Source organism: Vipera berus, assembly GCF_964194415.1.
Source record: "Vipera berus genome assembly, chromosome: 3".
NCBI classification, from domain to species: domain Eukaryota; kingdom Metazoa; phylum Chordata; class Lepidosauria; order Squamata; family Viperidae; genus Vipera; species Vipera berus.
In genome coordinates this window covers 193,403,813-193,428,112 of record NC_138204.1, presented here as the reverse complement: position 1 = coordinate 193,428,112, position 24,300 = coordinate 193,403,813, and the positions used below count along the sequence as shown (strand labels likewise).

The 24,300-nt window shown below is 36.9% G+C and overlaps 1 protein-coding gene across 3 annotated transcripts in view; it reads right to left on the bottom strand.

Annotated features, from left to right (window-relative positions):
• VPS13B (vacuolar protein sorting 13 homolog B) overlaps positions 1 to 24,300 on the bottom strand; it is a 354,623-nt gene that overhangs the window by 123,317 nt on the left and 207,006 nt on the right. For all 3 annotated transcript variants that reach the window (XM_081322737.1, XM_081322739.1, XM_081322738.1), the window contains exon 34: positions 4,153 to 4,840. In XM_081322737.1, coding sequence (XP_081178863.1) covers positions 4,153 to 4,840 — 688 coding nt within the window. The remainder of the gene's footprint in view (positions 1 to 4,152; positions 4,841 to 24,300) is intronic.

Here is a 24,300-nt window from a genome sequence, read left to right as displayed (position 1 = left end):
AGCAGAAACAAATCATAGGAAGCAACAGTTGCATTCTACTCTGCCTTCATCAGATTCCATTTTTGAGTATTGTCTCAATTTCTGGCATCACAATTCAAAAAGAAGAGTAAATACAAATGCAAAGGATGGTTACCAAGAACCCAAGCCCTATGAAGAATGATGAAAAGATCTGGGTATACCGTAGTCCTCACCTTACAACAGTTCATTTAGTGACCTTTCAAAGTTACAACAGCACTGAAAATAGTGACTTATGACCATTTTTCACACTTGCAACCTTTGTAGCAGCCCCACGGTCACGTGATCAACATTCAGATGCTTGGCAACTGACTCTTATTTATGACAGTTGCAGTGTCCTGGGCTCACTTTCTGATGAGCAAAGTCAATGGGGAAGCCAGTTTAACTTAACAACTGCAGTGGTTCACTTAACAACTGTGTCAAGAAAAGTTGTAAAAAGGGGTCAAAATTCACTTAACAAATTGCTCACTTAGCAACAGAAATTTTGGGCTCAATTGTGATCGTAAGTCGAGGACTACCTGTATTTATTCTATAAACATATGACTAAGAGGAGATATGACAGCTGTGTTTAAAGAGCTGAAGGCTTGTCACAAAGAAGGAAGAGTGGACTTACTGTCAAGTGCCCGGGAATTCAGGAATAGAATACTTTCTAAAAATTATAAGAAATAAAAATAGCTAGCTATCAGGAGGACCTTCTGGATTGTGTAAACTGTCAGCCAGTGGTGAATTTTCAGTCACTTAGAGGTCTTCAAACAGAGGCTGGATAGTCATTTGTCAGAGATTCTCTACTAGAAGCTACAATGAGCAGAGGGATAAAACTAAATAACTTCCATAGTCTTTCCAAATCTATTATTCCATGAAATCGACATCAGATGGGCATCTCTAATCTGAATGGATAAGATCAGATAAGGGAAGCTCAGAAAAAAGAAACAGTAGTTGAGCAAACTCTCTGCTCTCCTTCCCCAACTTATTCTTCTGGCTTTCCAGAATTTCAGAAGAGAATTCCTTCGATATGTCAATCACAGAACCTGTGATTTTTGCATACTTTTTTAAAAAAGCTATGATACTGTGTACTTGTAATTAATATGAAAATTTAAGCAGAAATGAAAACTAACACTGCCCGAGTAAAACTCTCCTGTGAAGTTAAAGAACTTTTGTCTTCGGTTGCAAATGATGTTGCAAAAAACCAAACAAACCCCAATCAATCTGCTTTGACATATTCTGACTGATTCATATATGAAACTACAGAACACTTTTCAGAGTGACAGGAATAATTCACTGAAGGAATTCTCTTACGTCGAAAACTTAGCAAGACAGGTTAAAGTTGAGACATTGCAGCCAAAATGCTAACCACATTTTTCAGTTTAGTTCCTTTAACAGAGCCAGTTGATATAGTGGTCAAGCCATCAAGACAGAAACTGGGAAACCATAAATTCTAATTCTACCTTGGGACACAATGCCATCTGGGTGAGCATGGGCCAGTCATTTTCTTTCAGTCCTAAGAAGCAGGCAAACTACTGCTGAAATCTTGCAAGAAAATCTTGCAGGGACTTGTTCAGCAGTTGCCAGGAGTCAAGACTGAAGGAAAACAAAAACAAAAACAGTCCAGACCATCAAGACTATCAGACATTATAACTGAATATATCTGAAATAAACCTAAGAAAGAAATGGAGAAATGAAGAGAGGAAGGAGAATCTATTGAGAAAGGAAGAATATAGTAGAAGAGTACAAAAAAAAGACATAGGGAAGATGTAACAAGAGCAATGACCATACAGAACAAAACAATGCATTTACCCAATCCAAGATTTGCGCTCTGATTTACAAGAATGCATGTAATATTCAGCATAACTTTTCCAAGACCTTTACCAGTTCCAGCACCCAAGTAGGGCAATGAGAGAAAAAAAATACCAGATTTGTTTTTCTTTGAATATTTTGAGTTGAACATACTAGCCAAAAGGTTCTTCCTGTGTTTAAGAGCACCTGAAACTGTCTAATTCCTTACAACAAGTAGGAATTTGTAAGGACCCACCTCAGTTAACCACCCAAGAAAACAGAACTCTTGAAACAGGCATTGTCTCAAAAGGAAACTTTTATTAGGGGTTAGTGACAATAGGGAAGTCAAGGCGAGATCTGGGGAAAATCCCGTTTAAATGGTATAGTTAAACCTCTGTCCTAGTCCTATTAGATCTCTCAGCGGCTTTCGATACCATCGACCATGGTATCCTACTGCGGCGACTCAGGGGGCTGGGAGTGGGAGGCACCGTTTTACGGTGGTTCTCCTCCTATCTCCTGGGCCGCTCGCAGTCGGTGTTGACGGGAGGGCAGAGATCCACCCCGAGGCCTCTCGTTTGTGGAGTTCCTCAGGGGTCGGTTCTCTCGCCCCTCCTGCTCAACATCTATATGAAGCCGCTGGGTGAGGTCATTCGTGGTTTCAGGGTGGGGTATCATCAGTACGCTGGTGATACCCAACTTTTTTTCTCCACCCCGAACCAACCCAGCAATGCCCTCGCCGTGATGTCCCGTTGCCTGGAGGCGGTCCATGTCTGGATGGGGAGAAACAGGCTTCGTCTCAATCCTGCCAAGACTGAGTGGCTGTGCGTATCGGCATCTCGGGCTAACCAAACTATTCCACCTTTAACGATGGGGGGGTGAGGTGTTACCCCCCCGTTGATAGGGCTCGCAACTTGGGCGTCCTCCTGGACTCATGGCTCAATTTTGAAGATCATATAGGAGCCGTGACCAGGGGGGCTTTTGCCCAGGTTCGCCTGGTGCGCCAGTTGCGACCCTACCTGGACCGAGATGCCCTATGCACAGTCACTCATGCACTCGTGACCTCCCGTTTAGACTACTGCAACGCTCTCTACATGGGGCTGCCCTTGAGGACCACTCAGAGGCTTCAACTGGTGCAGAATGCGGCCGCGCGAGTTGTGATGGGGGTTTCCCGATACTCCCATGTAACACCTCTACTCTGTGAGCTGCATTGGCTTCCAGTTGCCCTCCAGGTGAGATTCAAGGTGCTGATGATGACCTATAAAGCCCTGAATGGCTTGGGTCCGGGATATTTGAGGGAACACCTGCTGCCAGCATCAAGTTCCCTTCGTCCAGTGCGCTCGCACAGGGAGGGTCTTCTCAGGGTGCCGCTGGTAAAAGATTGCCGGCGGATAACACCCAGGGGGAGGGCCTTCTCTGTGGGTGCGCCTGCCCTCTGGAACCAGCTGCCCGTGGAGCTCAGGACTGCTCCCGACCTGCGTTCATTCTGCCGGGACCTGAAGACTTGGCTCTTTGAGCTCTCTGGCCCAGGCTGAGAATTTTAACTGGGGTTTTATTTTCAGGGATAATTTAATCTTTTTAATTGTCTTTTAACTTTTGTATTTTGTATTGGTGTGATTTTAAAATGCCCTGTAAACCGCCCTGAGTCCTTCGGGAAAGGGCGGTATATAAATCTAATAAAATTAAATTAAAATTAAATATTCCTTCTCCCACCAAAGTCATAATGTTTATTTGAAATCCAGCCAATCCACAGGTGGCACGATGTGCGGGTAACTGGCACAGTTGGCACGCATCTCAAGGTCTTCTCCAGTTTCCTTTCTCTGTAACCATCTCCCTGATAAGGGAGACACATTCCTTTCTCAAGTGGATAGAGGTGGGAGAAGAAAAGCAGAAAGCGAAAATTATCCCAAGCGAAAGCAAATATCCCCCCTGCCCCCAGCAGAATGGCAGGCCCCAAAGCAAAAGCACAAGCCTATATATGCAAGGAAGATAATAAGGATTTGGGGACCTGACAGAATTATAATAGTACACTGCCACAAACAGTGGAGTAATTCAGATGGTTAAAAGGTAATTTATCTTACTATGTATGAGCTAGTCTTTGTAAAAGATTAGGGGAGGGAGCAGGAAATGAACATGAAAATGTTAGAACATTTAAAAAATAGTAGAACAACTGTATTCTATTGCTTCCTCAGTGTTTTTATAATGTTAGTGAATCAAATTATGCAACCAATACAATCAGTTCAAGCTACTAAATACATAACTTCACATTTATCTAGAATAAACAAACATATTTTTCTTTTTGTTCACACCTGAAGAAAAAAAAATAGACAGTGAATGTATAACATTAAGGATTGTAAATGATCTTACCTGTACACTTGTAATCTGATGCGACACCTTTAAGGACAGCATCAAACACAGATATTTCCACTCTTTGTTTTCTATGATGACAGCTTAAGATAAAAGACGGTTGAGATACAACCAGGTGCAAAAATGGCTCTAACCGCAAGTCTCCACTTCCTCTGCGACCAGGCTGTCGGACAATAGTTGCTCCCAATGCTTGTCTAGCAGATGATCTTGTAGAAGCGTGAAGACTTTCCAGAGATATAAGACCTGACTTTTTCCCAGAGGGCAATGAACTGTTACAGTTTAGAAGATCATCTGCTGTTACTGATGAAAAACCTGCTTTGTCAGATTTCTTGGAATCATCAACTATTTCTGGAAGGTTTAATGAAGTTTTGATGGTTTTTTCACCATCTTTTTGATCTTCCTGTGATTTTGATTTAAGTAAAGTAGTACATGAATAAGTCATGAAGGAGAATCGGCTTGCAGTAATAAAAATGTCAAAAGGAATAAAGTTTAGGTTCTTCACTATAGAAGACTGTCGGGAAGGTTGGGCAATGCGATGTTGGCTGGTGCCACTATGTTGTTCTATTTGGACTATTCTGATTTTAACACTGTCACTGCCAATGCCACTGTCCTGGGCTCCACTATAACGTGAAGATGTTTCAGCTGTACCATCAGATGTATCCGTCTTCTTCTGTTCCTGTTTGAAAACCTGGAAAGGAAAACAATGTATCATAAAATTGCCACTCCCAAAGATTTCCATTTCAATTACATTAAACACACACAAAAAAGCAAGTCAGAGAAGAAGAAGAAGAAGAAGAAGAAGAAGAAGAAGAAGAAGAAGAAGAAGAAGAAGAAGAAGAAGAAGAAGAAGAAGAAGAAGAAGAAGAAGAAGAAGAAGAAGAAGAAGAAGAAGAAGAAGAAGAAGAAAACCTTTATTGTCATTTTTTACTGTGGGCACATTGGCACACATTAAAAATGAAATTGTTGCCTGCTCTCAAAAGTGTACACATACATAACACACATAAAACATGTTATATACATACATATGTATATAACTACACCCTTACATATCAATACAGATAAAATTTCTGTAAAAAAGAAAAGTTTACTGTTTACTTTTAAAACAGAAAATCACTCATGAAAACTCATTGGGTATCTAGTCCAGAGAGAATGATGACTCATAATGACAAGTTGGGAGAAAGATGTAGCATGAAGAAAATATTTATAACTTCAAATAATTTTTATTCAGATGCTATAAAGATACAATGTCAGATAACTTCCATGATTCAGTACTTGAAAATTTTATTTTTATTTTATTTTTATTTTAATTTTATTTCTATACCGCCCTTCTCCCGGGGGACTCAGGGCGGTGTACAGGGCAAGAATAAAACACAGAAATTTACAAAAACTAAAAGATAATTAAATGCATGCCCGATTAAAATACAATTGATACATAGTAAAAACCCCAATAAAAATGATAAAAAAACCCCCCACCACCAATCCCCCCTCAAAATCAAGTAACTGGAGAAATTAAACTGTTTTAAGCATTCAGATTCACATAAAACTAAAATCTTGGTATTGTATTTTTTGTGATATTGAAAAAGGGCACAATATCAATTTCATAATCCAAAATTGGCATGATTTATTAGAGGGGAATATCAACCATATAATTGTTTTCTGTTCCATTATTGCATTATATACAACACTATAATGCCCTTAAAATAAATTTGCTCTTATAGAATTTGTGTTTGTGGAATAGAAGCCTTTGCCAGAAACTCAAGGTCCTCTGACTAAATCTATATGCAAATATATCTTTGTGAAGTGGAACATTGCAGATAAATAAACCTTAAAGTATCCAGCAGAGCTACAAAATCTGTCCAATGAAAACAATATTATATTTTTCAGGTCAGATACATTTAGGCTAAAAGATAAAGAATTAGCACATTGCTGGCCACTGTGCTATTTTAACCTTTGAAAACAATTTTATGTTCCTTAACATCTGAGGATAACCTAATATTTACTGAAAACCTAATTTTTAAAAATTAAATGCTGAATTATGGGTTGCTCTATAGCAGGGGTCTTCAAACTTGGCCCTTTTATGACTTGTGGACTTCAACTCCATGCCTGGCTGAGGAATTCTGGGAGTTGAAGTCCACAAGTCATAAAAGGGCCAAGTTTGAGGACCCCTTCTCTATAGCAATCCCCATTTTTTTTGAAAGGTAACATCCAATCTCAAATTTAAGCCTAAAAGTATAAATAGGCAATTATATATTATAAACTAATCAAGCTTCTTCACTGACTAATTAAAAAAAAGATTCTAGCTGTAGAACAAGCCAGTTCAGATTCAAATATTCAGCTTTCCATCAATGCATAATTCTGCATCACAATTTCACAAAAATATGCTGAATATGCATTTGATACAATTCTGACTTAATCTTTGGCAACCAAACTTTGCTTGATCATATATTTTAAATTATATATTTTAAATTATTATTGTGTGATTTTATTCTAATAAAATAGACCGCATTTAAATGATTTTTTTAAAGATTTCTCCCCCACCCCCTTCAAGCAAAAAGGTGTTCACACGAACACATTTTAATGGCGTACCCTCAAAGTAAGGAAAGAAGTAGTTTAATAACATCTCTTATTCAGTTCTTCACTGCATAACATCAAAAGTAACCACCAAAATAATAGCCAATATCCTGTGGCATTGTCTAAAACCGTGGTGGCAAACGTATGGCACAGGTGGCACGCAGAGCCCTCTCTGTGGGCACGTGCGCCGTTGCCCCAGTCCTAGGCCTTCAGCTAGGTTTTATAAAACCTTTTCGCTTTAGGCCTCCAACGCCATGTGCAAAAAACAAAAAAAGGTTCAATCAATCAATTTCAACTTCTCGCGGGGAAAAAAAAGATCTCACAAAGTTGGAATTGATTGATTGAACTTTTTAGTCCCACCCAGTCTGCCGTTACCACCACAGCCACGCCCACCCAATGTGCCACGCCCACCCAATGTGCCACGCCCACCCGGCACCCAACGATACTTAAGTGGGTTTTGGGTTGCAGTTTGGGCACTCAGTCTCTAAAAGGTTCGCCATTATTGGTCTAAAATATCAAAGCCTGGCAATCTACACTGATAACTCCACTTCTAATTAAATATATGGTTTGACTGTGTCAAAGATTAAATAGTACCTACTAGCTAAAATATTTATGAAGCTATTGCTCCAAGTAAATAAAATAATGAAATAAATTTTGGTCTCTGTAAATCAAATTATATTTAATATTGCTTAATTTTCAAATACTTAGCTGATTTTTAAAAAAGTTTAGGCAGAAATCTATCAAGCAAAACTAATAGCTTCCTGGTTTAATAGCAATAGCAATAGCACTTAGACTTATATACCACTTCACATTGCTTTATAGCCCTTTCTGTTTACAGAATCAGCATAAGGCCTCCAACAATCTGGGGCCTCATTTTACCGACCTTGGAAGGATGGAAGGCTGAGTCAACCTTTTTTTTTTAATTAAAGAGTTTTACAAAAACAAAGTTTTACAATATATCCCCAAATCCCCCCCACCCCAAACCCGCCCACTTCCCCCTCCACTTACCAGAGCTAAATACAGGATTATAGTTACAATAATCATATTCTAAATAAAAATTATGCATAATATACAATTAACCAAATTCATAATGTGCTTTAACTCCCCTTTAATATAACTACAAACAAAGTACCAATAACAATATCCCACTAAAATCTACTCATAAGCTAAATGGAACTTTTTAGTCCCATATTTGTTCTGAATATAATTTATCCATCTCCTCCAAACTGAAATATATCTTTCCTGTGAATGATCTTTCAAATAAGCAGAAATCTTAGACATTTCTGCAAGATTCGAAACTTTAAACACCCATTCTTCTATAGTAGGCAAACTATCCTTCTTCCAATATTGTCCCACCAGTAACCGTGCTGCTGTTATCATATTCAACATCAAATTAGTTTCTTTAACATCACAATCTACAACAATACCCAATAAAAACAATTGCGGAGAAAACTTTATCTTTCTCTTAAAGATCTTTTGAATGTTCCACCAAATTTTGATCCAAAAAGCTTTTATATTTCTACAAGTCCACCACATGTGAAAATAGGTAGCTTCTAAACTACCACACCTCCAACATTTAGACTGTAAATTAGGATACATGTTGGACATCTTCTTGGGATCCAGATGCCATCTATAAAACATTTTATAAAAAATTTCTCTTAAAGTTTTGAGCCTGAGTAAATTTAACATTTCTGACCCAAATTATCTCCCAGGTGTCCAACGAAATTGGTTCCTAAATATTTTGTGCCCACTTTATCATACAGTCTTTAACCAATTCCATTTTCGAATCCAATTCAATTAAAGCATTATATATCCTCTTTATATGTGCACAATTTAAATCTCTAATTTGTTTTACTAAACTTTGATCTGTAATTGTGATGCCAACCTTTTGATCTGACTTCCACCTAGCTTTCAATTGGGTATATTGAAACCAAGAGTAACTTATATTTTCTTGTCTTAGCTCCTCTAATGATTTAAGTTGCCAATCATTCCCTTGCAATCTAAGTAGTTCCTTATAAGAAACCATATCCATACTCACCCCCATAGATACGCCCTCTATCGCGTGTCCAGGAACTCCCCAAATCGGTATTTTATAATTTAACTTATAATAATACTTTTTCCAGACACGCAATAAAGCACTTCTAAGAATATGGGATTTAAAAGCCCTGTCCACCTTCTTATCGTAAAGCAAATATGCATGGCATCCATATACCAAATCCCATCCCTCAAGATGAAGTATTCTCTTATTAGTTAAATTAAGCCAATCACTAACCCACGTCAAGGCAACCGCATCATAATACAATTTCAAATTCGGCGCCTTGAGTCCCCCTCTTTCCCTGGCATCTTGTAAAATCTTAAATTTAACTCTTGGTTTTTTTCCCCGCCCAAATAAATTTATTAATACCCTTCTGCCATTGATCAAGGTTGGCATCCTTTTTCAATATAGGTATCATTTGAAACAAAAAGAGAAACTTTGGTAGAACATTCATTTTAACAACTGCAATTCTTCCCAATAATGATAATTGTAATTTTTTCCAATTATTTAAGTCCCTTTGTACCTTCAACCATAGTGTTTCATAATTATTCTTATACAATTTTACATTTGAAGCTGCAATATATACTCCTACATATTTAACCTTTTTCACTATTTCAAAACCTGTTAATTTAGATAACATATCCCTTTCACTCATAGATAAGTTCTTAGATAGTATCTTAGTCTTATTACTATTCACCTTAAACCCAGAAACCTTACCATACTGAGTTATAATTTCCATCAAATCTATAACCGACTGTAACGGTTGGGATACTGTCACAACCAAGTCATCAGCAAAAGCTCTCAATCTATAATCATTCTGTTTTATTTTAATTCCCTTTATCATAGAGGACTCTCGAATTTTAATTAATAAAATCTCTAATGTTAAAACAAACAATAATGGTGATAGGGGGCATCCCTGTCTTGTTCCTTTTTCAATTTTAAAGGTCTCTGTTAATCCCCCATTAACTATAATTTGTGCAGTTTGTTGTTGATATATAACTTTAATAGCATGTAGAAAACCTTCTCCAAAATTCATCTCCTCAACAACTCTCAATAAAAATTGCCAATTCAATTGGTCAAAGGCTTTCCCTGCATCCAAAAATATCAATGCTGCGGAGACTTGGTTGTTCTTATCCAAGTATTCAAGCAAGTTTACAATTTGTCTTACATTATATTTCATATACCTCCCAGATATAAATCCTGATTGATCACTATGAATCATTTGTTTCAAAACTTGCTATTAGCCAATACTTTAGCAAAAATCTTATAATCTGTATTTAAAAGCGATATAGGTCTATAATTTTTAGGTTGAGTAAGGTCTTGATCCTCCTTTGGAATCAACGATACAAAAGCTGTCCTCCATGATGGAGGAACTACACCTCCAGTCTGAATTTCATTAAACAAAATCTTCAAGGGTTCAATCATTTCAGGCAACAACTTTTTATAGTAAATTGCTGTTAAACCATCTTTTCCCGGAGCCTTGCCCAATTTCAACTGTTTAATAGCTATAGAAATTTCTTCTGATGTAATTGGGCAATTCATCTCAAGTTGTTGTTCTTTTGAAAGTCTTGGAAAATGAGCTCCCTGTAAATACTTGTCTATATCTAAAGCTTGTATATTTTCTTTAGAATATAATTTCGAGTAAAAATCTAAAAAACTCCTCTTAATCAAATTTTGTTGGTAGACTTCTTTTCCTTTATATTCTATTTTATCTATAGTACGTGATTTCTGTTTTTCCCTTAATTGATAAGCCAACCATCTACCAGGCTTATTAGCGTTACAAAAAGTATTGTTTGGCATAGCGCAAATTAGTTGCTACTTGATCAGCCAGTAGCATATTAAATTGTTCTTTCAATAAATGTATTGAGATCCTTAAATTATTATCCAATGGATTCAAAATAAACTTTTTCTCCTTGGTTTTAATCTCTTCCTCAATATCTAAACGTTTTTGCATTTGCTTACGCCTATAAGCATTATTCATATAAATCAAAACCCCTCTCATATAGGCTTTACTAGCATCCCAAACCATTTCCATCGAGGTACCTTTATGCATATTTGTAACAAAAAATTCTTTCATATGTTCTCTACATTTCTGCAAGAACAAGTCATTTGTAAATAAATTCTCATTCAGCCTCCAGGATCTTCTACTAGCATCTTCAGCAAAGAACTCCAACCAAACAGGACTATGGTCAGACATTGTCCTAGGAAAAATCTTAACGTTCTTAACCAAAGAAGAAAGATCAGTAGTAATCAAAATAAAGTCAATCCTGGAGAAATCAATCCTGCTTTATAGCCCTTTCTGTTTACAGAATCAGCATAAGGCTTCCAACAATCTGGGGCCTCATTTTACCGACCTTGGAAGGATGGAAGGATGAGTCAACCTTGAGCTAGTCAGGATTGAACTCCTGGCTGTGGGCAGAGCTATCCTGCAATACTGCATTGTAGCCACTGTGTCATCACAGCTCCTTTAAATTGTATTAATCACCACACAGGAAAATAAAACATGTTATACAGTTGCAAGAAAAAGTATGTGAACCCTTTGGGTTTACGTGGAGTTTTGCATGAATTGGCCATAAAATGTGCTCTAAACATCATGTAAGTCACAACAATAGAAAAACACAGTCTGCTTAAAATAATACTACACAAACATTAGCTGTTGTCATGTTTTAATTGAACATAGCATGTAAACATTCACAGTGCAGGGTGGAAAAAGAATGTGAACCCCTAGCCTAATGACTTCTCCAAGAGCCAATTGGAGCCAGGAGTGAGCCAACCTTGACTCCAATCAGTGTGATGATATTGTATGTGTTACTGACAGCTGTCCTGCCCTTTAAAAACACACACCTGTTTTGGGTTTACTGGTCTCAAGAAGCACTGTCTGATGTGAACCATGCCTGGCAGAAAAAGAGCTCTCAGAAGACCTACGATCAAGAATTGTTGACTTGCATGAAGCTGGAAAGGGTTACAAAAGTATCTCCAAAAGCCTTGATGTTCATGTGTCCAAGGTAAGACAGACTGTCTACAAATGGAGAAAGTTTAGCACTGTTGCTACTCTCCCTAGGCGTGGTCGTCCTGTAAAAATGACTGTAAGAGCACAGCGCATAATGCTTAATGAGGTAAAGAAGAATCCTAGAGTGTCAGCTAAAGACCTACAGAACCTCTGGCACATGCTAACATTTTTGTTGACACATCTACAATAAGGAAAACATTAAACAAGAATGGAGTACATGGGAGGACACCATGGAGGAAGCCACTGCTGTCCAAAAAAAATATTGCAGCACGTTTGAAGTTTGCAAAAAAGAACCTGGATGTTCCACAGCACTACTGGCAAAATATACTGTGGACAGATGAAACCAAAATTGAGTTGTTTGGGAAAAACACACAACACTATGTGTGGAGAAAAAAAGGCACAGCACACCAACATCAAAACCTCATCCCCCTGTAAAGCATGGCGGAGGGAGCATCATGGTTTGGGGCTGCTTTGCTGCCTCAGGGCCTGGACGGATTGTTGTCATTGATGGGAAAATGAATTCCAGAGTTTATCAGGACATTTTGCAGGAAAACGTACAACCATCTGTCCGCCAACTGAAGCTCCGCAGAGGATGGGTGATGCAACAGGACAATGACCCAAAGCATACAAGTAATTCAACAAAACAGTGGCTTCAACAGAACAGAATACGCCTTCTGGAGTGGCCCAGTCAGAGTCCTGACCTCAACCCGATTGAAATGCTGTGGCATGACCTTAAGAGAGCGATTCACACCAGACATTCCAAGAATATTGCTACACTGAAATAGTTTTGTGAAGAGGAGTGGTCCAAAATTACTCCAGATCGTTGTGCAGGTCTGATCTGCAACTACAGGAAACGTTTGGTTGAGGTTATTGCTGCCAAAGGAGGGTCAACCAGTTATTAAGTCCAAAGGTTCACATACTTTTTCCACCCTGCACTGTGAATGTACCATCTTATGTTTAATTAAAACATGACAACAGCTAATGTTTGTGTAGTATTATTTTAAGCAGACTGTGTTTTTCTATTGTTGTGACTTACATGACGTTTAGAGCACATTTTATGGCCAATTCATGCAAAACTCCATGTAATCCCAAAGGGTTCACATACTTTTTCTTGCAACTGTATATCTTAACTCTCTTAAGTGTTAAGCTATGAGTCACAACAATGACAAAACTCAGACTTTGATCAACCCAATGAAAGATGAAAACTGTAGACTGGTATTATAGAAGCAGAACTACAGAATGATTAGCTAGGCAATATCCCATAAAAATTTAAAAATAGAGTAACTTTTGTGCATAGCAACTCTCCAGCACTTTTCCAGAGTATTGAATGCGGAAATTCTAGGAACTGTAATCTCAACACATCTGGAGGATATCAACTTTGGAAAGACAGACATAAAAGGCACCAAAAACAAAACTAAGTTATTATCCCACCAGAATCTTTCTCCATTGTTGCTTTCAAGGAATCAAAAGAAGCAAATGATATTTCCAGAGAAGAATGCATTTACTGAAGCACATCTAAGAGAAAGACACATTTCAGAAATGATTTTAGTGATTTTTTTTTAATTAATATTTTCCAGTTTGCACTTTATACCTACTGGAACTAATACACATTTGAGACAGGCACAAATTTGTGATATTTAAAATTAACACTGTTTGAAGTATGTTTTAAAGTCTTTTTAATATATGTTGGATTAATTTTAGTATGAACACTTAGTTAAAAATTGGTTATGTTCTGTAAAACATCACTTGATAAAGAGACAGCTGTTTTTGGCTCCAATGGATATCTTTGATTTATACATTCTCAAGAAGATTTTAAAAATATTATGTAAATGGTATAACAATTTGACTAGCAGCTAATTCAGGAAGTCAGGCTGATTCACAAAAAACAGAATTTATGAATTCAAATATTAAATTCCCAATAAAAACATTAAGATCAATATAGAGATGCAACTGAAAAAAACAACTTGGCAGAATTATTAATCTAGACTAACATTTTCCAAGACAACCAAACTTCAATGGGCTTGTAACAGGAAAATGTTCCATAGCTAAACTGTACCTAATAATTTCCCTCTTGATGGCCTATCTTGGCACATAAGGTTTTTTTTTGCAAAGAATCTTCAGTAGAGTCTATGGAAAGACATAGAGCCTTTTGAGATCTGCCATCCACATTCTCTTGGAGATGTGCAACCATACACATTACTTGGGATTTGCAGCTATTAATTTTAAAAAGCCAGCTTGATAGTAAATCCAGGAATCAAGTGAATATCCTTTTACATTAGTGAACAATTCCAAATGTAAGAACTTTTAAAAACATCTCTTGCTTTGTTACAAAAGAAATGGCCCAATACTTTAAAGATGTCAAAAACACCAATATCGGCTTCCTGATAGCAAATGTAATGGTAACATTTATCATTGAACTGCATTTATATCAGTTCACTCACTCTTTACATAACCCATTTAAAATGAACAATAAAAGTTTTCTTTAATTAGCTACTGGTGTGCATTAACATGATCATGATTAAACCATAAAAACCAACTGTACATTACTCAGGTCCACTATCACATGTGTTTCCAATTATTTTAGCTGAAAATGTACTTTTGAGTCTCTTTTAAAAGTTCAACCTTCTGCTTTCAGAGAATTAAATGCATATTACTGCAGTGGAGAAGATAATGTTTCAGACCTCCAGGCATATATGAAACACACTGGCAGCACATTAGACAAAATGCTTTACTTATTAGATACTTCCTATTCTAAACAGTGTCATCAAAGGCTAAAAACAAAATCCATATAAAAGCTGCACAATGCTTCCACACAGAACCTGTGCCAAAATCCCTGTACTTTCCAACTAATGAGGAAAGGATGTGCACTCTTAACATATGAATGTAAGATTTTCCAAGCATTTACTTTAGGAAACAGTACTATTGATTCCATATGGCTTATGTTAAATGAAACTGTATTGGTAAAATAACCTTTAAGATATCTGGCATGATAACCATAATTAAACAGTATTCAAAGGAGTAAAACAAAGGAGAATTTAGTTTCACAATGGCTAATTAAAATAAAATGAAAAAACACAGCACGGTAATTTTTTTTTATTAAAAAAGTACTTAAAATACTGTTAAAATATACTTTAAAGATAAAATCTAAAATGCAGAGGGAAATATTCATAGTTTGGCGAAGTAAAATAGAGTATGAGTTGGATTTTTTTAAAAAAACTGGAAATATAGTTCTTAACGTTTGAACAATAACCAGATGGGTCTTAAATCATAGGAATTCTACAGTTTCTCTGTCAGAAGGAATTGCAATGTGAAAAAGTTTTCAATTGCTGAAAAATGTCAAGTTGATAGTTTACTTCTTAGATGGCTTCACTGCGTTTTCCCCATTCTTTCACATCACAGTAGCCCCCACAGAGAAGGTGATGAAAGCTATGCTGGTAGCTAGGGAATTCTGGCAAATTCTTCCTTGTCATGTGTTGAGATAAGTGACTTTATAGCTTAACCCCTTGAATTCAAAAGCATTTAGAGAAGATAAATAGATAAGGGCTATAATCTATATCCTCCTTCTTGAATATATGCTGTTGCTGAGCACCCTAAAACATCGGTTCAAAATGTTCAATGTTTTTAATAATTGCTCCAGCCAAGATAGCGTATTAATGGTCCTTTCAGTTTAGGGAGCCATATTGCTCTAATTGGAGTATTTTTGTTCAGATGCATGAACAGTAGCTCATAAAAGTAATTTATCTTTTCCAAATCTTAGTCAAAAGAAAGGCATAGGCAGCAAGTTAATACTATTCCTTTACACCAGCAAATACTGTAATTTTCTTAAGAGGAAAATCATACTACATTTCAATATGCTGCATAAAACTAAATTTACAAACAAGAATGAAAGGGAGGAAAGCCGCTTACCCAGAAGGTATAATAGTGAAACTAAGAGGTATACAATTGTACGTGATGTCTGTTAATTCTTTAGTAAATTCATCTGGAAATATTTGTTAAATTGCAATATTCCAAAACTATGCCTCCTGATTAGATTTCATTTTCCTATGAGATTCTCCTTGTAACATATATTTTATGAATTAAATAAATGGTGTTTTTTCCTTATGGAAGTGGTAGTAAATCTCAGATCTCCTGACATTTTATCACTTGGCTAAAAACTCTCAGACCTGTTTCAGCTTGATTAGAATCTATACAGCAGATAAGAATGAAGCTATACACAATAATTAATTGCCCACTATTAGTGCCAAGTTGAAAAAAGTTCCCTAAATCAATGAATATTTCGCCCAGAGCTTCGGGGCTTGTGAAGTAAAGCAGTTGTTATATGTTTATGCATTGGTCATCTCTGGCCTGGGAATCAATAATGTCTGTGCTGTCTGCCTTAAGACATACATAGAGAATTAATGACTTTGGGGTGGATTATTTTGCGGTAGATTCCACGAACAATTTAAAATAAATTCAGTATCTCAGAAACAGATAGTAAATTGTATTTTAAATGCAAAATGAGCATGTTCTGAAAATACTGGCAAACTGGACCTTCACCAGTGTTATAATACCTATGTCTTGATGGAATGTAGTCTGGATCCAATAGTCAAGCATAAGAACCTGCAACAATGTGTAATTCCAGTTGAGAGTCTGTCACAGGGTGAAAAAGAAAACATTCGCTTTCCTGCGGCTGAAGCAGCCATGAACAGCAGCCAAAGAAACTCCTATCAGCAAATATTTCAATATAGCAGCCAAAAGGTTCTTCTCCACTGATGAGTTGAAGTACTATTTATCCATACGTGTATCAGCAGAAAATGATAGCAGTGAAATCTGCTATTACATAATTTCTTAATCAGTACCATTGCCAATTTCTAACTTGCCTGTTTCATGTGAATTGATACATTGCCTAATCATGCTCCTACAAGGTGCATTATACAAACAAACTGGTTTTACCCACTAGTTTTAATATCCCTTCCCCTTCAAAATCCCCCAGGTGGCAGCCCCCTCCCCTCCCAAATAACAGTGGTACAGAATTTGAAATCTTTGAGATTCTCTCTCTTTCCTCTTAATAAATAATGGATAAACACTGATGAGTGACTGAGAGCACAAAGAGAAGTTACACGTGGAGACACCATTATTTTTACCTTCAAATTTAGAAAAAAGACCATTTAATGACACAATGCTCTTGAAATTAATAATGTTTACAAATCTAAATCACTGCGGTTTTCTTAGTTGAGCTCCACAAGATGAGAACCATTGTTTTCTTTGACCAGGGGACCCTTCCACTTGGATGAATAATTGTCCCAAATTGCCATATGTATTCTACCTTAAACATTCTATAAGACCTTTCTACTAGTCAGTAACTAATCGAAACAGATACTTGAGATACATAGCTCTCAGTGATTTGTCATTTCCGTAAGTGGGTGAAATGATCTTAATCACATAAATGCTTGTTGGTGTTTTGAGTCTTTAAAAAGCAAGAATAAAGGGGTATTTCTTAATAAGAGTATTAGTTTTTCAAATGAAAAATAATATTTAATGGCACCACTGGGCCACAGAGTACATTTTTTTTGTCTGTTTGTAAATATTATTGCAATATCTTCTTAAAATATTATTATTTTAAAATTTGAATAGCAACTTAGGAGAAACTTCCTGACAGTTAGAACAAATAAGCAGGCACATACATAGAATGAAGGCTACTGCTAAGCTTGTAAGCCGCCCTGAGTCTTCGGAGAAGGGCGGGATATAAATGGAATTAAAATAAAATAAATAAATAAATAAATAATAAATTAACTAGTGGAACAACCTGCCTCCAGAGGTGGTGAGTGCTCCAACACTGGAGGTTTTTAAGAAGAGACTGGACAGCCATTTGCCTGAAATGGTATAGGGTTTCCTGCCTGAGCAGGGGGTTGGACTAGATGACCTCCAAGGTCCCTTCCAACTTCTTCTTCTTCTTCTTCTTCTTCTTCTTCTTCTTCTTCTTCTTCTTCTTCTTCTTCTTCTTCTTCTTCTTCTTCTTCTTTTTATTATTATTATTATTATTATTATTATTATTATTATTATTATTATTTATTTTAAAGTTGTGAGGATGTGAAAGGGACAAGCAAGGCAAAAATAAATCAGCTGTAAAATGTGGGGTACTTCACACAATGCAGTTTCTTGTTGCATTTTATTATGTTTCTATAAGCCTCACTGGGTCTGGAAACATTGGCTGGCATGCCAATTAATTAAACTAATAAGGGCATGAGGGAAATGAAGGAGGTGGAAGAGGAGGAGGTGATAGTTTTCTAGTTAAAAGAACATTTTGTAGAAACTCTGAAATAGCACAAAAGTTCTGTATACTGAAACATAAGCCCAAAGAGAAGTCATTGTTGCTCTCTTGGTCTGGTTGTGTTTTTGCAGACATTTCATTACCCAAACTAGGTAATATCATCAGTGCTACTGCTAACATCAGAAGGACCAACACTGGTGATTTTACCTAGTTTGGGTAATGAAACATCTGCAAGAAAACAGCCAGGCTCAGAGAGCACCAAGGACCCCTCATTTCAACCCCGAGTCACAAATATTATTTATTGGTAAAAGCCACAAGGCCAAAACTAAAGAGAACGTGTTAATGATGAAATAAAAATATAAAATTTGGGGCCATACCACGGCAATGTTATGTACAGAAATCTTCTGTTGCTATGACAAGAAGCAGTCCCAAGTTCTAATAAACAGAAATGTGTAAAAGGGAAAATGAAGAAGTGGTGTCTGTTTATGTGTATGTGTGCCATGAGGTTGACAGCTGTACAGGTCAACAATTATACAAGCGGACATTAGCAGATTTTTTAATTTGATTCACCAAATCTTTTAAGTGCTGCATATATGTTCGGAGCTGCCCATCAGTTCCATAGTCTAAATATAACATACCGCACTGCTTTAAGATATATATAATTGAATATAATTGTCATTTCATGCAATTTAGAAAAGAACATCAACTTAAAAAAATAATTACATAGATATCCCACGTGGGAAAGTTCACATTACCAACAAATTAAAAAAAAGATCCTAAATGTCAAACTGTCTCATTTTCCCCCCCAGACTGATTATTTTTTTTCCAGTGAAACAAGATTTCAGAAGTAACTAACTTTCTAGATCTGAAATGAAAGCATTTTAGTTGGATGATTTATTATGAGAAATACACAACTCTAAAGGTATTGACAGATTGTGGTAATTCCAAATCAGATGACATTCTAGAGGGAATACAGAATTTATTTATTTATTTGTATGTTTCTTTCAGTCTTCTTGGATTTCAATTATCCCTCTGTCATACTCTACTTCAACAGAAACTGCTAGTCAAGCAATCTGGTTCAACAAAAAATGAAAGTTATGGCTATGAATAAAATGGAGAATAACCCATTATGTTGCAAGAAGCTATAATCATAAACATTTAGATTCCTTTAGCAGCTGGCAATTCTAAGCTCTGCATATATTTAAGATTTTTAGCTAGAAGTTTCTGATTTTCCCTACTGTAAAAGATATAATTCCGGGAAAATTTCAGTGTTTCAATATTTCAAGGCAGGGCTAATTTTCTACAGCCATATTATGAATTGCAATTTGCATCTATTTTAGTTTCCATTAGTTTGCTTTACATACCACTATACATTACAATATTAGGATTGTTTCATGACTGCATAAAAACTACAAGGAGTTAATCCTCCAGAATATAACATTAAATATAACTATTTAAATGGTATTGTGAAATTTATCAAAACAAATAATAGTTTTCAAATACTACAGCTAGGGTTTAACTGTTTCAGGTAACAATTTTTCCTGCCAATTTTACAGATATTAAAGTTTTAATAATGACATTTCTCACCCTTCCATGATTTATTTCATGTATTAAAATTTGAAACTTATTCTCAGGTATTCAACCATGGAATCATTCCCTGCAGAAACAGATGCTTGAGAATCCTGTGACACATGTCTCTGCAGTTTATTCATTTCTTATTGGCTTATGTTTTCCTTCATTTGTGGTAAGGTTACCTACCCACCCACCCACCCACCCACCCAGATAGGATATATTTCTATTTTATCCATTAAGATTTTATTCAGTGTAATTTTAACTATCCAACATCTGAACCAGATTAATTCTTTGAATATAGTTTGATGTACAATGTTGTAGATGTTACATAAGCAGCAAATAAAAAGCAATTATATCTGTTTTAGTCCATGGCGAAGGTGGGGAGGGAGGGGGAAAGAGAGGGGAGACCCCCCCCAATAAAATTGGTCCAACCAATTTGTTCTTGCTAGGAAAAGAGAAAGCACTGTAAGGAAGTGCAGGGCTCTGATTTCCTGCAGCATCACCAGCCCGCTGGAATGACTCTCACTGAATCCTACTTCCTGGATGTTTGGAACTTGAATTTTAGTCTTTTTAGTATGTTTTTAGACTTTCATTATTGTTTTAGTAATGAATATTTTAGTGACTGCATATTCTTGTAAACTAATTGAGAGTCCAGTGGGATTGTGTGTGTGTGGGGGGGGGAAACAATGTAGTAGGAAGAAATCTTCCTATCCTTGTGGAACATGGCTGTATAAAAATATGATAAAGAAACCTACAAACATCATGTAAATAATACCAAAGGCTGCCCAATCTTTTCTCCACAACATTTCATCAAGGAAAATATAACAAAAAACAAGGGACTGAGAAGAAATCATTTCAAAAATTAAGGTAGATGCTTTACAACATTAGGTGCATTGTAGAGCTCAACTCTCATTCCATCCTTGCTGTAATCCTGCAAATATCTCACCTCTGAAGCTGTTATTTACAAGCCAAAAGAAAATGCTCTTAATGCCAATAGAAGCTTTCTTTTGAAAGCTGAGCAATATCAGAAAGGGGACTTTATTGGAACGGTGACAAAGTCAGGTCAAGGTAAACTCCCAATTTCTATTCCTGAAGATCTCAGAACGTTCTCATACTATCAGAATTCTGACATGTAGATATTACTTTTATCTCCACAATTAACATTTTATTTATTTATCATTTGTAGGGCCACCCATCTCACAACAATGACTCTGGGTGGTGTATAAGGCAACTACTAAAACATCTGCATGTAACCCATGATGTCCAAGGTTAAAGCAAAACAAAACAAAAACCAATCAGAAAAACCACATCAACAGCAGAGCTTGCCTTACCATCTGGCCCCAAAGCCTCAGGAAACAGTCTTCAAAGCCTTTAAAAAGGCTAACAGGGTTGAGGTTGTTTGGGTTTCCTAGAAGAATGTATTTCATAGGGCTGCACTACCACAGATAAGACACAACTTCTGGGTCCAAGAAGATAACATTGTTTAATGGTAGGAGTTAGAATATGCTCTCCTAATTAAATCTGGGGGTTGAGCAGAAATAATGGAAGATAGGGAGTGCCAACCTATACATGGCAATGGATGGGGTTACTTGTAGGGCTGCCTTCTCCCATAAACATCTGCCTACCCCACAGGCTGTCATAGGGAGGGCATGCTCCAGTTTTCCTATTTTAAACTTTGCCACTCATGAGATTGAGGACACATGCCTTTTTGGTGGTTGCCCTTGGAATGCTCTGGAATGTTCTTCCCCAGAACATACAACAGCCCCCAACTCTGCTTTAGGAAAGCTTTTAAGATTTGGCTTTTTCCCCAGGAATTTGGGTCAAGTTGAATGGAGTCCACTTTTTATTCTTTTACCTATTGTACCTGGTTACCATTTTATATTTATATAATCTACATCATGTCTACTTCATTTTAAAGACTGTTTTGTTTAATTAAATTGATTAGTTACGATTAAGTGCTTGTCCCCCCCAAAATAGGCCAGATTTTAAAGGCCAATTGCTGACAGCGGATTCATTTGATTTCATTTGTAAAAGCAATGGTGGTGCAGTGGTTAGAATGCAGTATAGCAGGCTAATTTTGCCGACTGACAGCTGTTTGATTCTCACTGGCTCAAGGCTGACTCAGCCTTCCATCCTTTCAAGGTGGGTAAAATGAGGACCCAGATTGTTAGGGGCAATATGCTGACTCTGTAAATCGCTTAGAGAGGGCTGTAAAGCTCTATGAAGCAGTATAAAAATGTACTGTAAGTTCTATTGCTATTTACCTTTACAATCCAGGACAGTGTAAATAATATTTCAGTCTCCTATTTTGCCCCAAAACAACCTGTGGCTGAGGGAGAGTGACTGAGTCAGTCATCCAGCTGGCTTCCATGTCTAAGGGAAGACTAGAATTTAACCATCTTTAGACCAGCAATGTAACTCCTATGCCAAACTGGCTTTCTCATCAACCTGTCTCATATACCAGTAACACTAGAGAGTAACCTATCACATGAAGGCAAATTGAAATGTCATTTCTTCATATATATTTTTAAAAAATGTATGTGTAATATTTTAGCTTAAATACTGGCTACTTCCTTTAGTATGTATTGTGTTTGACCAGTTTCCTATATTTATATTACTTTTTTAACTTACCAAGAGGCATGTCTTGCAGAAGGACAGACAAGGCACATATCTAGATAGCTGCAAATCTTATAGAGTGAGGTAAAGTAACTGTATTCTACTGAGGCAGCAAAACCTTTTAAAACCTTAATTGAAAAAATAGTGAGATGTATTGCTTGCATTCACTACAATTCTAATTTTAGTAATCATTTTCCTAAATCTAAAAATTATAATTTGAAGAGTTAAAATGGATTACAAACTCCCGCTACTAAACTAGCCTTTTGAATTTTACAAAGCTCTGCCACATTTTATGCAGTAATCTGATAGACTTTGAAAGACATTGAGCAGAATTTTAGGCTACTATATTAAAGTTAGAGACAAAAGAAATACTATCCCCACAACAAAGAGCTGATTTCAGATAATCAAACAACATAACCTTAAAATTTGGATTGAGCCCAATCATGCACTTAACACTCAGGTTAAAACTGCTTGATCCATATGGGTTAATTCTCAAACACATTGGAAAATAAATAAAAATAATTAGATTAAGTTTTTTTAAAAAGCTAGAAAAATGTACTTTGGCTGAAGTACATTATTTATCTTTTAGATTTTTTTCATTACCTGGGTTTCCAAGATTTTTCTAAGGGAAAATCATCCCCTTGGGGCAATTACTATCTTGGTCATGAGCCAGTATGTGAGATTTTACAACCAAAAAGAGTAAATTTTAAGTCTTTATCAACAAAGAATTACATAACTTCTTGAAACAAACAATTATCTTGTGAAATAACATAAAAATGCAAGATCACTGGGGGGCGGGTGTCATTACATCTGAAAATTATGAGCGAAGGATTTAGAGTCACTTTTGATTTTTATAAGAAAAAAAGATAAAAACAGACTACCTTAAATTCCCATGGTTTGCTCTGCCAACTAATAAGTGCTCAAAGTGCTATCTGCTAGATATTTAAGAGAACAGAGACGGTTAGCTTACAAACCACTGAACCCATCTCTAGATTTTGGTGGTGCTTCATGATTCTAGCTAGTAAAGCTAACATCCATTCCTGTATTTTGAAGCCTCAAAAGAGAAAGCTGTTCACCATGCAAAGACTAAATTTATGAACTACTGAAATTTTCTTTTGGGAGCCGTAATTTGGGGTGCCTCTCAAACTCAGCCTTTCCAGGTAGGCTGGCTGGGAAACACAACCAGATGAGCCAGTTCTACTTTATTGTAAGGCTATAATCTTGCAAGTCTGACAGTGCAACTCTCTAGCCTATCTATCTATCTATCTATCTATCTATCTATCTATCTATCTATCAATCATCTATCTATCTATCTATCTATCTATCTATCTATCTATCTATCTATCTATCTATCTATCTATCATTTATTTATTTATTATTTATTTATTTATTTATTTATTTATGGGACTTATATGCCGCCCTATCTCCCAGAGGACTCAGGGCGGTTAACAACAATAAAAAACCAACAGTACAAAAGTTAAGAAAAAATTAAATAACAGCCCCAAATATTAATTACACAATTAAAAATTAAAACTTTTAAAAACCCATCATCAATTAGGTCAGCCTGATGGAAAAGGAACGTCTTGAGGTCGCGGCGAAAGGACCGGAGGTCCGGGGCCATCTGAAACTCAAGGGGGAGTTGATTCCAGAGGGCTGGCGCTCCCACAGAGAAGGCCCTCCCCCTGGGGGTCGCCAGCTGACATTGTCTGGCCGACGGCACCCTGAGGAGGCCCTCTCTGTGTGAGCGCACTGGGCGATGGGAAGTCGTCCCCGGCAGCAGACGGTCCTGCAGATATCCCGGGCCTAAGCCATGTAGGGCTTTAAAGGTAAGTACCAGCACCTTAAATCTCGCCCGGAGGACAACCGGTAGCCAATGCAGCTCACGCAGGAAGGGTGTAATATGGGAGTATCGGGATGCTCCCATCACTACCCGCGCGGCCGCATTCTGCACCAGCTGGAGCCTCCGGGTGGTCTTTAAGGGCAGCCCCATGTAGAGAGCATTGCAGTAATCTATCCGAGAGGTAAGGAGTGCATGAGTGACCGTACGTAGGGCATCTCGGTCCAGATAGGGGCGCAACTGGCGCACCAGGCGAA